Here is a 15,892-nt window from a genome sequence, read left to right on the forward strand (position 1 = left end):
ATTCTTTTAATTTGCTTTTAAATGTTGGTTGGCTATCTGTCAGACTTTTAATACTATTTGGCAAATGACCGAAGATTTCTGTTGGCAAATGACCGAAGATTTCTGATTCACCACGTTCTGTGCCAAAGTGAGATTTAATCCAGAATAGTGAAGATCATCCTTTCTTCGGTGTTGTCGCTATACACTTCACTGTTATTTTTGAAATGGGATGGGTTATTAATGACAAATTTTGTAAGTGAATATATGTATTGTGAAAGTACTGTGAATATACCAAGTTCCTTAAATGAATGTGTGCAAGGTGATCTTGGGTGGGCTCCAGCTATTATTCTGATAACACGCTTTTGTGCAATGAATACTTTCTCTCTTAATGACGAATTGCCCCAAAATATGATGCTATATGAAAGCAGTGAATGAAAATAGGCATAGGAGGCTAATTTACTGATATGTTTATCACCAAAATTTGCAGTAACTCTTAATACCATAAGTAGCAGAACCTAACCATTTCATCAGATCATCCATGTGTTTCATCCAATTCAATTACCAATGCACACACCCAGAAATTTTCAGTATTCTGCCTTAGCAACAGACGTACATTCATAGTCTACATTTATCAATAGTGTTGTGCAATTTACTGTACAGAATTGTATAATCTGTGTTTTCTCAAAGTTTAGTGAAAGTCCATTTGCAGAGAACCACCTAATAATTTTCTGAAAGACATTATTTACAATTTTCTCAGCTGATTCTTGCTTGTTGGGTGTGATTACTATACTTGTATCATCAGCAAAAAGAATTAGCTTTGCATCTTCATGAATACAGAGTGTCAAGTCGTTAATATATATTAAGAACAATGAGGGACCCAAGACTGAACCATATGGGACACCATTCTTGATACCTATGCAGACTATCTTTACTGTTAATTTCAACCTTCTGCATTCTTCCAGTTAATTATGAATTAAACCATTTGTGCACTGTCCCACTCATACTACAATACTTAAGCCTGTCTAGAAGAATTTCATGATTCACACAATCAAAAGCCTTTGAGAAATCACAAAATGTCCCAATGTTCGGTTATTCAATGCATTTAATATTTGATCAGTGAAAGCATATATAGCATTTTCTGTTGAAAAGCCTTTCTGAAAAACAAATTGACATTTTGTTAGTACTTCATTTTAAAAAAAAAAAACGTGATGCTGCTCTTGAATACATTACTTTTTCAAGAATTTTGGATAAAGTTGTCAGAAGCGAGATTGCCCAGTAGTTGTTAGCATCATACCTATCCCCTTTTTTATGCATTGATTTAACAATAGCGTATTTCAGTCTGTCTGTAAAAATGCCCTGTTTCAGTGAGCTAAGACATATGTGGCTGAGACTCTTACTTATTTGTTGGGAACAAGCTTTTAGTACTCTGTTGGAAATGCCATCAATTCTATAGAACTTTCGATTTTGAGTGAATTTATTATTTTCCTAATTTCCATAGGAGAGGTGGGTTGAATTTCAATTTTATCAAATCCCATATACTGCCTTGCATTTTCTAATGAATAGCTGGATCCTATTTTCTCTACAAGACAATGATTATTAAAAATGTTTTCTACTTCTGACTTCTTGTTAACATACTTTTTATTGTGTTTGATAGAAATACAGTCATCCAGTGCTCTTGGTTGCCCAGTTTCCCTTTTAACAATAGTCCAAATTATTTTATCATCAGATATGTTAATCTAGGACATAATGCTCAAACTTCTGGACTTGTTAATAACTTTTCTTAATACAGTGCAGTAGTTTTTATAATGTTTCACTGTTTCGGGATCATTACTCCTCCTAGCTATACAATACATTTCCCTTTTCTGTTTACAAGATAGTTTTATCCCTTTAGTAAGCCATGGCTTTTTACATGGTTTCTTACAATTATATTTCACTGTTTTCTTAGGGAAACTGTTTTCAAATATACTCACAAAGGTATCATGAAATAGGTTAAATTTTAAATTAGCATCAATGTTCCCTGTACACCTCATCAGAGTCTAACTGTTGCAAGCTTTCCTTAAAATCTTTGATTGTTAAATTGTTAATTGAACACACTATTTTGGAGGACTGTTTTGCATTGCTGTATGGAGCTATATCATACACTGTACCTAGCTGTGAATCATGATCAGACAGACCATTCTTAACAGGAAAAGTTTTTATTTGATTAAATTTATCTTTGTCTATGAAAACATTATCTATGAGTGTGTTGCTTTCCTGTACCACCTGAGTAGGAAAATAAATAATTGATGTCAAATTTAAAGAACCAAGTAATACTTAAAGGTCAAGATTCCTATCGGGCTCTTTCAGAAAATTTACATTGAAATCCCCAGAAACAATCATTTGCTTTCCTTTGTCTGACAGATAGCACAACAGAGTGTCCAAGCTTTTCAAAAATAGTTGAAAATTTACGAATGGGGACTTGTACATGGCTTCGATTATATAAGTGCCATTATTTAGTTTAAGCTCACATGCACATCCTTCGATACGTTGCTCTACACAAATTTTTTTAGTTTCCAAATTTTCCACAATATGACAGATTTTAACATATATGGCAACTCCTCCTCTCTCCATAGTGTCTCTGCTTACATGTGCCGAAAGCTTATATCCACCTACATTTACCATTTTCATACCTGTGACTATATGATGATCAGACAGGCATAGTACATCTATTCCACCGTCAGTTTCTAAATATTCTAAACAAACAAGAAGCTCATCTGCTTTGTTTTTTAATCCCCTGATATTCTGATGCAATATATTAACATTATTTTTCATTGCTTTTATGTGAATCTTGTGATATTTTCACATCTCTGGTACCTGCTGTCTGAACTTTTCATTAAGCTTAATTTCAAGCAGTGTAGGATGATTGGACACTGATCTTAGTCTAAAAAAGTACTCCCATGAGTTTGTGCCCCCTCCCCCCCCCCCCCTTTTAAAGATTTTGCAATCTTCCCATCCAGTTTACTCTTCCCTTTCCTAGTGAGATGCAGACCATGTCTTGTGAAGTCCCACCTACCGATAGCATCAACAGGAACCAAACCTATGCCTGACAAAGTAGCCACCCGAAGCAGCTCATCTAGCTCCATATTGACCCTCCTGACAGAGCTGTTCAATTGGGGCCGATCATACTGCATGAAAGCAGGAACCAAGCCAACATTTGTTTGATCATGTGCTAAATTTATAGTACTTGACGTACAAAATATAATGAGATACAAAAAAAATTTCCTCCACAGATTTTGACTGATATGGAGGAGTCTCAAATGTCTGTGTTGCCACCAGATCTAGCACAGGAAGCACAGACATTACGAAGGGAATGGGAAGCGAGGAACAGGCAATTGATGCAAGACAGATTTTTTAGCCATGTTAGTCACAATACCAGTGCATTGTCTTCAATGTTAAGGAATCCAGGTAAACAAGTGTTGTTTTACTATTTTTTGTTAAAAAATATATAAGAATTATGTTGTATTTATTTCCATGGTCAGTAGAATTGTAGTAACACAAAATGTATTTGTTCAGTGCAGAGCCAGAAAACATCTTAAAAACTGCAATGAGACTTTTGAAGTATTTGTAAATAAGTAGCTCATCAAAATGATGATAATCTAGTGTGTTAGCAATTCTGTTTTAATTAGATAATCATCCACTTATCTGTCTAACCATATTGTACTTCCTTTCCTTGTCCATGAATTTAAACAATTTGTTGATGATTTTTTAGTTCAGATTGTTTGTTTAGTTACATAAAAGAGAATATGTCAGGATCCAAAACTTAGAGATCCAGCCACTTAGAAAAAATTTCAATCCCACATAACAAGCCATTGATGCCATTATTTAAAATGTTACTGGCACATGGGTGTTCGATTTATCTTAAAGGACAATAAACACTAAAAAGACAAATCTTCAAGGTTTAATTCTGTAAAAGATTACAAATTTTACAGTAATGATGATGGAAAGTATAGTTATCGTTCCTTAAAAAAAAAAAAAAAAAAAAAAAAGATAGATATATAGAGAGAGAGAGAGAGAGAGAGAGAGAGAGAGAGAGAGAGAGGTGCACGGTGGGTGACTTCCAGGACAGTTTCACTTGTAATTGGCTTTTGTGTGGAAAAGTCTGAATCATTGTGCTGTGCAGAATTGTTTATTGCTATTGGTGCAATATCAGAGATTTCCTTTCCTATGAAGACAAATAAATGAGAACTAAATTGTGATTACAGCAACAGTGTGTGTTGCAACTATATTAGTGGCAACAAATTGCAACATACTGCAGCTTACCTGAATATAAATCATCTTCAGTGCGTTTCCACTTGGATATTTCTCCTTCCAATCCAGAATCATAAAATTTTCTTCTTGAGCATCCAAAATGTCTTGTTTACTCAATGAACATTGCATGTTTGTAGTAGAATTACAGGAAATGGTAAAAACTGAGTGAATCTCAAGAGAATACAAGAGCACAGTGGCTCAGAAAGTCGTGACAACAGCTCTTACGTTTCCTACTGCTTCTTTTGAAATAATTCTAGACATTGACAACAGAGGGCAGCACATGTCAAGGGACAGGTAACATGATGCCTGTACATTGTTCTCATAGGAAACTAGTCCAGTTCTCAAGTAATAAGTGACTCTTGCATTGGAAACATCACAGCCAGAGATATACTCTGGTGTGGTCCTTAGAATCCAGTACTCTGGCGCAAATTGTGTCTAGCCTTGGTTGCCAAAGCATTACAAAAACTTACTTGTTGTATGACACACCTGCAATGTAATCACAGATCATGACTGGCTTCATTTCCTCATAGATAACAGCTTCATATTATGAAAAAGAATTGTTGCACTCTATCTCGCATTACGAGAAGAAAAAAATAGTAAGTTGAACAGGGTCATATCTCAGCAGTGCCTAAGCACTGGACAAGTGAACTTTTACATCTGTTTTTGATGTTGCATAAAACTTGAAGGAATAATGTTTGTATCATATTCATAGTACTGAGGAAAAAGGCTGCTTTTGATATTATCACCTAGTTTCTGAATTGGATTTGTTTGTTTTTTATAGACTTGAAGGTGACTGAGATAGGCAAGTATAACCGGTCATGATACACAGTTAAGTTGTGAGTTTGTTGGATATTTATATGAAATTTGTTAGCTATTTCTTTTGTGGTAATATGTGCATTAGTTGACAGTAATATCTAGTGAACAATCCTGTTACATTACCAACAGCCTTAACAATTTTTCATTTGTTTTTTCTGTCTATTGTGGTATAATTTTCCTAACTTTTGTAGTATAATTGAAATGCAGCAGTAAGTAACTTTGAAAGTAATTTTGTCATAACATTTTGTTTCTGCTTAAATCTACACTTTTGCTACTTTTAATTTTTGTTTGATTTATTGATGAAAAAGCATTCCTGATCTCATCAGGCAGGGTAAGCAGTTCAAGGTATTCCCTTCAGTCATCTGCTGCACAACAAAGAGCACAGTGGAATGCATGGAACACAGCAAGTACAGATTCCAGTGGCTCACAGGGATCAAATTATTCAAGGTACATAGATTTAAAGTGTGATTTCTTTACTTGTCACTCATTGTGAATAATTATGGTGTGTGTGTGTGTGTGTGTGTGTGTGTGTGTGTGTGTGTGTGTATCCTTAGGATAATTTAGGTTAAGTAATGTGTAGGCTTAGGGACTGATGACCTTAGCTGTTATGTCCCATAAGATTTCACACACATTTGAACAATTATGATAGAACTTATGTGCACAGTTTGTTTGTGCAATGTTTCATGTGAGTGACTGTCTGTATATAATGCTGTGGAGATTTATTAGGTTCTCTTGCAGAGAGAGAGAGAGAGAGAGAGAGAGAGAGAGAGAGAGAGAGAGAGAGAGTGTTTGTGAGGGGAAGGAGGTGTCCATAGTAGTAATAGGCTGACTATTTTCTCATGAAATTAACAGACAGTGAATAATTATTTATCATCACACCCTATTTTGTGTTGAATGGGATTACTGCTTTCTCAAAAGTCTGTGTTGTGGTTAGGCTTTCCTTGCAAAAAATATAGCAGCGGTTTTATGGATTTTCAGTAACACAGCCACTATTTTATGTAATTAAGTCACAAGGCACCATGTATTTAAAGCTTGACGATAGTTCAAGATTTAAAATGAAGTTGAGTATTTGTGCTGACCTACAGCTTTGTAAGAAATTGTTGTCTGAAAATAATATATTAATAATTAAGCTGCTCAAAAAATCTCTCTGAGCACTTTCTTGACAATAGGAAATTGTTACATGCAGTCACCTATGTAATGTAGTGAAAAGTAAACTATATTGGCACACTCCCCAGCCAACCCACATTTACACCTCGTGCCTCCTGTCTCAAGTCCCTGTCCATGTCCTCCATGCTTGATAATTTTAGGTACCCGATGGAAGTCAAATGATATTGTGCATACGCACTGAAGGTTGTGGACCCATTGCCATTTGAGGCAAATCAATTATATGAATGCATGTCCAAAAGAACAAACACCAAGAATTCATATAGTTTTTAGTTTGATAAAGCTAATTCTTCCATTTCATACTCCAAAACTAACCTTCATATATTTTCAGATGTACTGATTGTACAAAATTGCATTTCAGGATGACATGTAATAAAGAACATATTTCATTTCCTCCCTATAAATTAATAATTGTGCAAAAAATGTTAATTAAAAATTTAAGAAAGAAGTCCAGCATTATAATTTGAGGAAACAGTCCTTTCCTGGAATTCTGTTTGTATTGGAATTTTACTTTGCATTTACTTACTCTGAGTGAAGCAGATACAATGCTTATATCACCAAAATAAAGTTCATTTATTGTGTCCTAATCTATCACTAAGATGCTAAATTTGACAGTGTGCTTTCACTTCTATCAACTTAAATGAATAGATTGAATCTGTCTATAGCCAAAACAACAAACAACTTCTGTAATAGTATCAGTCAGCTGGAGAAGGTTTATTCATGAACACTCTTTTATGTACACCCAGATCATACCAACTGAAACCTAAGAGAAGCAAAAGAGCGGTTAGTAAATTGCATATCCTGTTCAACTTTTACATTTCTTTCCTTCATTACTGTGTGTCACTGTGGTCCTCAGTTGGTAAACATGAGGCCCTCGGTGAAAAAGCATAAATTTTCTTCATAGCGAGTACCACAGTAATGAATTTATACTTTGTAAATGTCACTCTGTCGAACTGACGAGCACAAATTTCAAGATACTCACATTTCAGTATGTAGGGCATAATTTTCTATTGCAGAACTACAGAATAACTTGAGAATATCCTAGAAGGCTGAAACTAACTGTGAACAAATAAAATTAATACAAAAAAGTGGAAAATTACACCATCTTTTAATGAAATATCATTTTTACTTCAGCACCTACTTGATGACCTTTGAGATTTTAGAATACCATAAGGAAGTAGCAGCAAGAACTCCTTTGTTAAACATGAGAGAGCTGTTTATGTAATACACTGTGTTCAAAAAGTCTCTTCGCAGTGCCGTATGACAGCATGGGTAGTATCATTGGTGTGTGACATTACGTGTTGACATGAACATTTATGTTTAGTTCCTTTGTTTGTTTGTTTCATTTTTGTCACTGATAAAATGCTAACCATTGAAGAACGTGTGTTTTTAGTGAAACAAGTGTCCAAAGCTGGTGGTAAATACACAGTTTCAGTTTCTCAAACATTTAATTCGGTTTTCCCAGAGACAACACTCCCACATTGGGATACTATGCGAGATTTGATTTACAAGTTTCAAAGTACAGGTTCAGTGACAGATGCATTGAGAAGTGGTCATCCTAGCATATTGTGTGAGTATTATACTACTCTATATTTCTGATAAAATGTCCACGATTCTGAAGAAGTCGGTAAGAAAACTCGCCCAGGAAATCGATGTTAGTGTCAGAAAGGCCCAGACAGCTGTAAGAAAAAAATTAGAACTTTTCCCATACAAAGTGACAGTTGTGCTGATGTTTCTGGCGATTGCATAATTTCACAGGGACGTTCGCCTCCACGATCACCTGACCTACCACCACCTGACTTTTTCTTCTGGGGTGCAGTGAAAGCAACAGTGTATAAAAACTGTCCAAAATCCATTGATGAATTGAAAACGGCAATATCTACTTTCACTGCTTCTGTTACAGAAAAAATGTTACAGCTTGTGTTTGGAAACATGATTAGATGAATTGAATTGTGTATTCAACAACAAGGGGGACACTTTCAACGTTTAATGTGAAAATTTGTAAGTAAAAATGAATATTCAATAAATTAATAACTTGTATTTCACTGAGTTTTCATTTCGGTATGTTTACTGCGGCATATGGCATGTGCAGCTAACAATCGTACAGCACTGTGAAGAGACTTTTTAAACATCCCGTACCTGTGTGAAAAAACTGTACTGTGCAACATAAACCACATTAGTGAAAGGTGTCTGTCTAGTAGTAGTAGTAGTAGTAGTAGTAGTAGTAGTTTCTTCATAATGCTACTTGGACAGAACAACACTTCCACAACAGTCTGTTTTAACAGTTGTGGCCTGAAGAAAAGGCTTCTTACTGCAGGCAGAAGACAGAAACACAAGGGTAGCTTTATTCATAGTTACAGCAAAAATAGTTGCTGCACACGTGAACAAAACTCTGTCGTGTGGCCCACATTCAAAGCCTCTACAAAATTTATGAATTTGCAATAATTTGTAACAGGATACTCAGTCACACAAAAGATACACTTACAGGATAGATTTGAGAGTTCCTCACCTAATATCACGTTGGTTGATGAATAGCTGCTACATTAGACGCTGTTTCCCAAGTTTGCTTCATAAGTAACATAGCTGGTCTTCATGAAATATAAGAAACTTATTGAAACAGTTGTGAGAGCTGCATACCCAAGATTAATAAAGGAAACTCGTGTAACCATAGTTTTCCCTTGACTTAAGTCTTCAGTTTTTTCATTGACTTCCTGAGAAAATAGGGAAAATTGTTGTTTTTTTTTATAGATAAGAAGAATATCATTACTCTGCTACAGTTATACTATTGAAATTATTGAACTTGATTGACTTAGTTTGATTTCATTGAAGCATGCACTCATTTTTTTGTGCAGATTAACTTTGTTATTCTTGGTGTTGTATATTGGACTGCTTGTCAGAGAAAAACGGTGCTGGGTAAACTTTCTTACACAAAGTTGTCAGTTATTTTCATACAATCTTTTGATGCTGGTGTGAATAAATTTACATGTTAATTATTTCACTGCAGTAATTGCATTCCATAATAGATTTAATGCATGTAGTGAATTCATAGTTATACTGCTTCACATTGTGTCATCTTAATGTTACATGAAGAGTACAATTTAGCTGCCTGATCATACTAATCATATCATAGCAGTATTTTAAAGAAACAGTTTCATGTATAACACTGTCTTCTGATTTGTCGTGTTATTTTATTTGTGAAGATGTTTGTCACTAGCCTCCATATATTATGTACAGACACCAAATTTATATAAATTTGGTTGTGTGGAAAGGAGATTTGAATCCAGAAAAATGTTAACAACTGCAGAGAGTACTGAACTGTCAACACTCGTGTTAAAAAAAACTTGAACCTCTTTTGTATCAGTTGTGAATAAATAGTTGCCACTATTTTAAGTTCCGACCCTCGTATATATTCCTTCCACCTTTCTTCTTTCCCTTCTTGGCTTAGGACTGGTTTTGCATCTGAGCTCTTGATATTCAAACAGGTGGTTTTCTTTTCTCCAAATGTCACTCTAATTTTCCTGTAGCCAGTATTTATCTTTCCACTAATGATATATGCTTCTGCATCCTTACATTTGGCCTCTAGCCATTCCTGCTTAGTTCTTTTGCACTTCCTATCAGTCTCATTTTTTAGACATTTGTATTACCTTTCACCCACTTCATTTATTGCATGTTTATATTTTCTCCTCTCATCGAATAAATTCAATACCTCCTGTGTTACTCAAGGATTTCTACTAGCCCTAGTCTTTTTACCTACTTCATCCATTGCTGCCTGCAGTATGACACCTCTCAAAGCTACCCATTCTTCTTCTATTGTTTTCCTTTCCCCTGTTCTTAGCAATCATTCCCTAATACTCCCACTGAAACCCTCTACAACCTCTTCTTTGAGTTTATCCAGGTCCCATCTCTTTAAATTCCTGCCTTTTTGCAGTTTCTTCATCTTTAATCTGCGGTTCATAATCAATAAATTGTGGTCAGAGTCCACATCTGCCCCTGGAAATGTCTTACAATTTAAAATCTGGTTCCTAAATCTTTGTCTAACCATTATATAATCAATCTCTCTTCCACATATGCAACCTTCTCTCATGATACTTAAACCAAGTGTTAGCTATGATTAAATTATGCTCTGTGCAAAATTCTGTCAGGCAGCTTTATCTTTCATTTGTTCCCCCCCCCCCCCAGTCCATGTTCACTTACTACTTTTCCTTCTCTTCCTTTTCCCACTGCCAAATTCCAGTCCCCCATGACTATTAAATTTTCTGCTCTGTTAGCTAAATGAATAATTTCTTTTACCTCATCATACATTTCCTCAATCTCCTCCTCATCTGGAGAGCTAGTTGGCACATAAGCTTGTACTGCTGTGGTGGGTATGGGATTCATGTCTATCTTGGCCGCCATAATGTGTTCTCTATGCTGTTCATAGCAGCTTATCCACATTCCTGTTTTTTTACTCATTATTGAACCTACTCCTGCGTTACCCCTATTTGATTTTATATTTGTAATCCTGTATTCACCTGACCAGAAGTCTTGTTCTTCCTGCCACCAAATGCCACTAATTCCCACTATAACTCTGATCTATCCATTTCCCTTTTAAAATTTTCTAACATACCTGCCTGAATAAGGAATCTGACATTCCACACTCCGATCAGTAGAATGCCAATTTTGTTTCTCCTAATGACGACATCCTCATGAGTAGTCCCTGCCCGGAGAGCTGAATGGGGGACTATTTTACCTCTGTAATATTTTACCAAAGAGGATGCCATCATCATTTAATCACACTCTTAACAGGTGATTACCTCATAGTTTGAGTTCTTAGTGATCTGTCACTTAGTATTTCACCTTCCTCAACAAATAGGTTATTCCTCCCTGAAGAAGGAAGCTATTGTTCTGAAAGGGAGGAATGCCTTGATCTATTTGCAGGTGTTGTTTTTGTTTTTTTCTAGATGTTTGGATATCTGAAAGTAAACTATCTGCTCAAAAGTATCCAGGCACATACTAGTAGACATTATTATAGGATATGACAGCTTGAACTGTGCTGGCAACACTTTCAATGAGCCGTCTGAATGTCTGTGGTGGGATGGCAGCTCTTTCTTACTTAAAATCCACAACTAGAGAAAGTAGTGATGTTGGACACTGGGATATGGAGTGTAGTATACATTCTAAATAGTCCCAAAGGTTTTCCATTGGGTTCAGGTTGGGACTCTGGGCAGACCAGTCCATTCCAGGAATGTTCTCCACAAACCATTGTCTCGTAGATGCTGGGGTGTTTTGTCATGCCGATACAAGCAGTCATTGCCTAACTGGCCCTCTACTATATGCAATACACAATGCATTTATTTCTTTCTTAAGTTAAAGGGACCACACCTTAACTATGAAAGACCACCCCTATACTGTAACACAACTGCCTCCATACTTCACTGTTGGTGCTACACATGATGTCAGGTAATGTTCTCCAGCCATTCACATAACTCACACTTCCGTCACATTGCCACAGGATACAGTGTGATCAATCACCCCAACACACTCATTTCCAGTAACCTATTGTCCAGTGGTGTTGCTCCTTATACTAGCACAAGCATTTCTTAGCATTGACTACAGATGTGTGTGGCTTACGAGGAGCTGCTTCACTACGTAATGCACAGTGGTCTCTGTCCATCAGTACATGAGGTCTGCTTGGTCCTGTTTTAGCTGTGGTTGTTCTTCCTTCATGTTTCATCATTCTGAAAATTGGTGACATTCCCCCCCCCCCCCCCCCTTTGTGTGTGTGTGTGTGTGTGTGTGTGTGTGTGTGTGTGTGTGTGTGTGTGTGTGCTTCTAAAGGAAAAAAGTGTACTTTTGTGTGTTCAGAAAGAAAACAATCTTTAATGTTGCAGAAAACAGATATATTTACTGTTAGTGAGTAAATCTGTTTCCTCTGTAAATGTTAATTGTTGATATTTTTGCTTCAAATGTAGTACAGTATTTAATGTGTGTACTTTAGAAAATATACTCTATTTGAATAATTTCCACTATAATCTTTGTAGCAATATAAATCAGTTATTTTTGCTATTTCTTACGTGATTATTTCACGTAGGTTTTAGAGTGAACTTTGATTCAGGGAGAGGCAGCTAAGAAAGGCCATTAGAAATACATCGAGAATGAGTAAATGTATCAAGGTTAAATTCTATTAGACAGTGTATCAAATTATTTAACATACAAAAACAATTTTTGGTATATATAGCTGCCAAACTGACAACTTTTTAAATGGAAGTGTATACTTCTTTCTGTGACATTGGGGTGAGCCTTCAAAGAGAGCATAATATGTAGCACTTAACCAAATAGGCACAAGATACCAATGCTACAGACAGCTAACATGCTGTTGAAAGTAGTGCTCCCACAAGCATCTGCCTACTGTACGAAAGGTAAGCAAACACATAAGTGTGGCATGCTTTGTGTGTGTGTGTTTAAAGGAAATCAGTCTGTTCTCTGCTGTTCTAGAATTTGGACCACTTCCTTAAGAACTATTCAGACTTTCACAGTTTATACATTGTTCAAAAAAAGAGACTGTTCTCGTTTATGAGGAATGTTGCCAAATTATTGGGCAGCAGTTTGGTAGTATGTTGAAAGATGTCCAGATTGTGTAAAGTGAAAACAATCTGTCTTACAAAAGTTATGAAAAATTTCAAGAAATTGGAAATGTGAAGAACAAGATATGCCGCCATAAAAGAACAGCAACTGATTAAATGGAACTAACATCTTAACCACAGTACCACACAATCCATTTGTCATTACGAGATAGTTCGAATGTGTGGATGAGATCAGTCAAAGGGCTGTTTTGTAAACACTGTGTTCCAACACATTTTATCCTTACCACATTTTACTCTGTCAATAGCTTCATAGCAATGATTTTCAAAATTGGTTTGTGATTTGAAAGTTACAGTGGTAGAATACATGCTGTAAAATTGGACTCACTGGATGTGGAACAGATGGAAATTGTCAAAATGCACATGATCTCTGTGGATTAATTTTTAGTTTTATTTCTGAGGGAGGTGGTGCAGTCGTTAAAGATATAAGATTGTTAATGAGGATGATCAGGTTTCAAATCCCCTGCAGTGGTAGTGACTGATGTTTTTACAGTTTGTTACTAGTTTTGCACAAATGCTGCGAGTTTTGTAGACAAGGACATTACCGATTTGTTGCTCCATTATTGTTCATTTCAGTCTTGTAAGCCATCCCTACTGACCTGGTCATTGAGAGAAGACTAATTTCTTCCATTCCTTCCTTACTTCCTTTATTAATTTTTCTGAAGTACGAAGGTGACTATTAGTAAGATGAGATGGTGGACTACTGGAAAATGGCAAGACATCATGATAGGAGTAGGATGAGGGAAAACATCAAGAAACTAAAGTAATTAAAACATAATGTGACTCTTAAGTGGTTAAGCTACTCAAATATTTATATCTGACATGAGGCTTAGTGTCCGTGGATATAAAGAAAACCCTCTCTAGAACATCATGGAAAGCACTGCAGTTACCTGTATGGTATTGTGGCTTCTTGTGTCCTTACCATTTTTGTGTTATGTTCCCTCTCAGAGATGAGCTAATTGTTAAAATGAAATTGGTTATGTAGTAAAGTTTGCTGTCTAGTAAGTTCTCAGAGAGATTGTTCAGCACAGAGTAAGACAGGAACAATTGTTTGCTGCAAGATTTGTATGGCTACTGAGGTAAATTATTGACAGTCTCCGATCTAGAAAACCAAACTTGCAGGCCCTGTCACTGGATTATATGTAAGAATAAACTGTGTTTTAGTTTTTTACGTGACATTGATTGTTCTCTCTCTCTCTCTCTCTCTCTCTCTCTCTCTCTCTCTCTCTCTCTCTCTCTCTCTCTCTCTCTCTCTCTCTCGCTCCCGCTCCCGCTCCCCCCCCCCCCCCCCCCCCAATCACCCCTATCATTTATTCCTTATTAACAATGATATTATTTTTTTGATAGGACTGGAGGACGTGCATTGCTGGATAGTGAATCAGTATCGTGTCTCTTAGTACTTCTGTTCATTGATGATTCGGCTTTGAACATGGGTCGTCTTCACAGAGTTTTGCGGAATTTATGTTACCATCCACCTACAAGAGACTGGATACTGAAAGTAAGGATTTCAATCTCAGCTTAAATGAAGTTGTGTGTGATACTTATTTTGAGTGTAATTAAATTGCTCTTGTTGCAGGCTTTACTGTCTATTTTGGAGAAATGCAGTTTTGCTCATAAAAATTCGCTTCCTGAGCCAAAGCGAATGACAACAAGGTCACAATCTCAGTCACCAGCTCCAAATATTGTCACTGTTCATGGAGCGTGGCTAAACACTACATTCAATTATGCCCTGGGCAGAGTAACTGAAGTATTTTCTCTTATTAAATATCCAACAAAACGTGGACTTACTTACATCACACTGCAGACTCGGGCATGTCCTGTGGTTTTCAGGTACTAAATCTGTTTGTAGTATTGTAGGTGCCAAGATTTAGCACACACATAACATGTGTAATGTATTTTCTGTACTATATCTTATACCAATTTTGTACAATTTTACGTTATTCTTTAAGTTTAATAGTAGCAGTTAAGTTTATTGACATTACTTATGCCCTTTAGGGCTAAATATGTAAAGAAATTGAACTTAAATTAGCACAAAAAATGAACTCCGATAAAGCTGAAGTTGAGTCTGTAAGAATTCTTAAAAATGACTCTTAATTAATGTGAACAAATTCAGACATTTAATAGACTCTTCGCAGCATAGAAGGAAAGAGAAATTCGAACTATTTGTAGCCAATAGTAGGTACAAGGGGTAGTAAAGTGAAAATGAGGCAAATGGAAAAAGTGATCACCATAACTGTTAGTATATTTATCCCCCAGCGAGACAAGATGGTTAAGGCCTTCACAGAAAAATGTTTCCAGTTGCCCATGCAACTGTGATTGTACCCAGGGATCCACCTCATAATATGAAGCAAATAGACAGTCGTAAATGTCTTTTCTCAGGTCTCCAAAAATATGTAAATTGCATGGGGAGAGATCAAGAATGTATGGAGGATGTATAAGGACTTCAGAGTGAAACTTCTGCAGCATACTCTAAACATTCTTGGCAACATGTGGGGTGGGCTTTATCCTGCAGCTGAATGATGCTGTCCATAAATATTCCTGGGCATCTGGACTTTGCGTGCTTCAGTCATTCCAAAGTGTTCATATTAATTTTGTGAAGCTGTATTCCAGAAAGTCAATGAACAGTGGATCATTGGAGTCGGTGAAAAAGGGCATCATGAATTTCCCAGAGCTGGCATGCCTGTGGCTTTGACTACACTGTAGACATTTCATAGGGAAGCCCTTCACATTCTCCGTACAGTTCGAATATCTCCCATCTCATTTTCATTTTATTGAAGCCCTGGAGAAAGAAATTTTTGGCTGTAGACTTGCTTTGGACAAAGAGATGTATGTCTGGATACAATTATCATTCCTTAGGCAACAACAACCATTTTCCTATGAAAGCACTGATAATATTGTCTCACACTGGAACAAATGTATGAACAGTTGTAGTGATTACTACACAGTTTACTTCCTTTTTTCCATCTATCTTGTTTTTATTTGCCTGCTGCTTACATAGGGAGTTTGGCAGCAGTAAATAATGATTA

General features: G+C 36.2%; 1 protein-coding gene across 1 annotated transcript in view; it reads left to right on the forward strand.

Annotated features, from left to right (window-relative positions):
• The window catches only part of LOC124723129 (E3 ubiquitin-protein ligase HUWE1), a 360,906-nt gene that overhangs the window by 294,981 nt on the left and 50,033 nt on the right, over window positions 1–15,892 (forward strand). The window contains exons 44-47 of the mRNA XM_047248317.1: window positions 3,249–3,423; window positions 5,409–5,529; window positions 14,214–14,364; window positions 14,443–14,696. Coding sequence (XP_047104273.1) covers window positions 3,249–3,423; window positions 5,409–5,529; window positions 14,214–14,364; window positions 14,443–14,696 — 701 coding nt within the window. The remainder of the gene's footprint in view (window positions 1–3,248; window positions 3,424–5,408; window positions 5,530–14,213; window positions 14,365–14,442; window positions 14,697–15,892) is intronic.

The sequence above is a fragment of the Schistocerca piceifrons genome, chromosome X (assembly GCF_021461385.2).
Source record: "Schistocerca piceifrons isolate TAMUIC-IGC-003096 chromosome X, iqSchPice1.1, whole genome shotgun sequence".
Lineage (NCBI taxonomy): Eukaryota > Metazoa > Arthropoda > Insecta > Orthoptera > Acrididae > Schistocerca > Schistocerca piceifrons.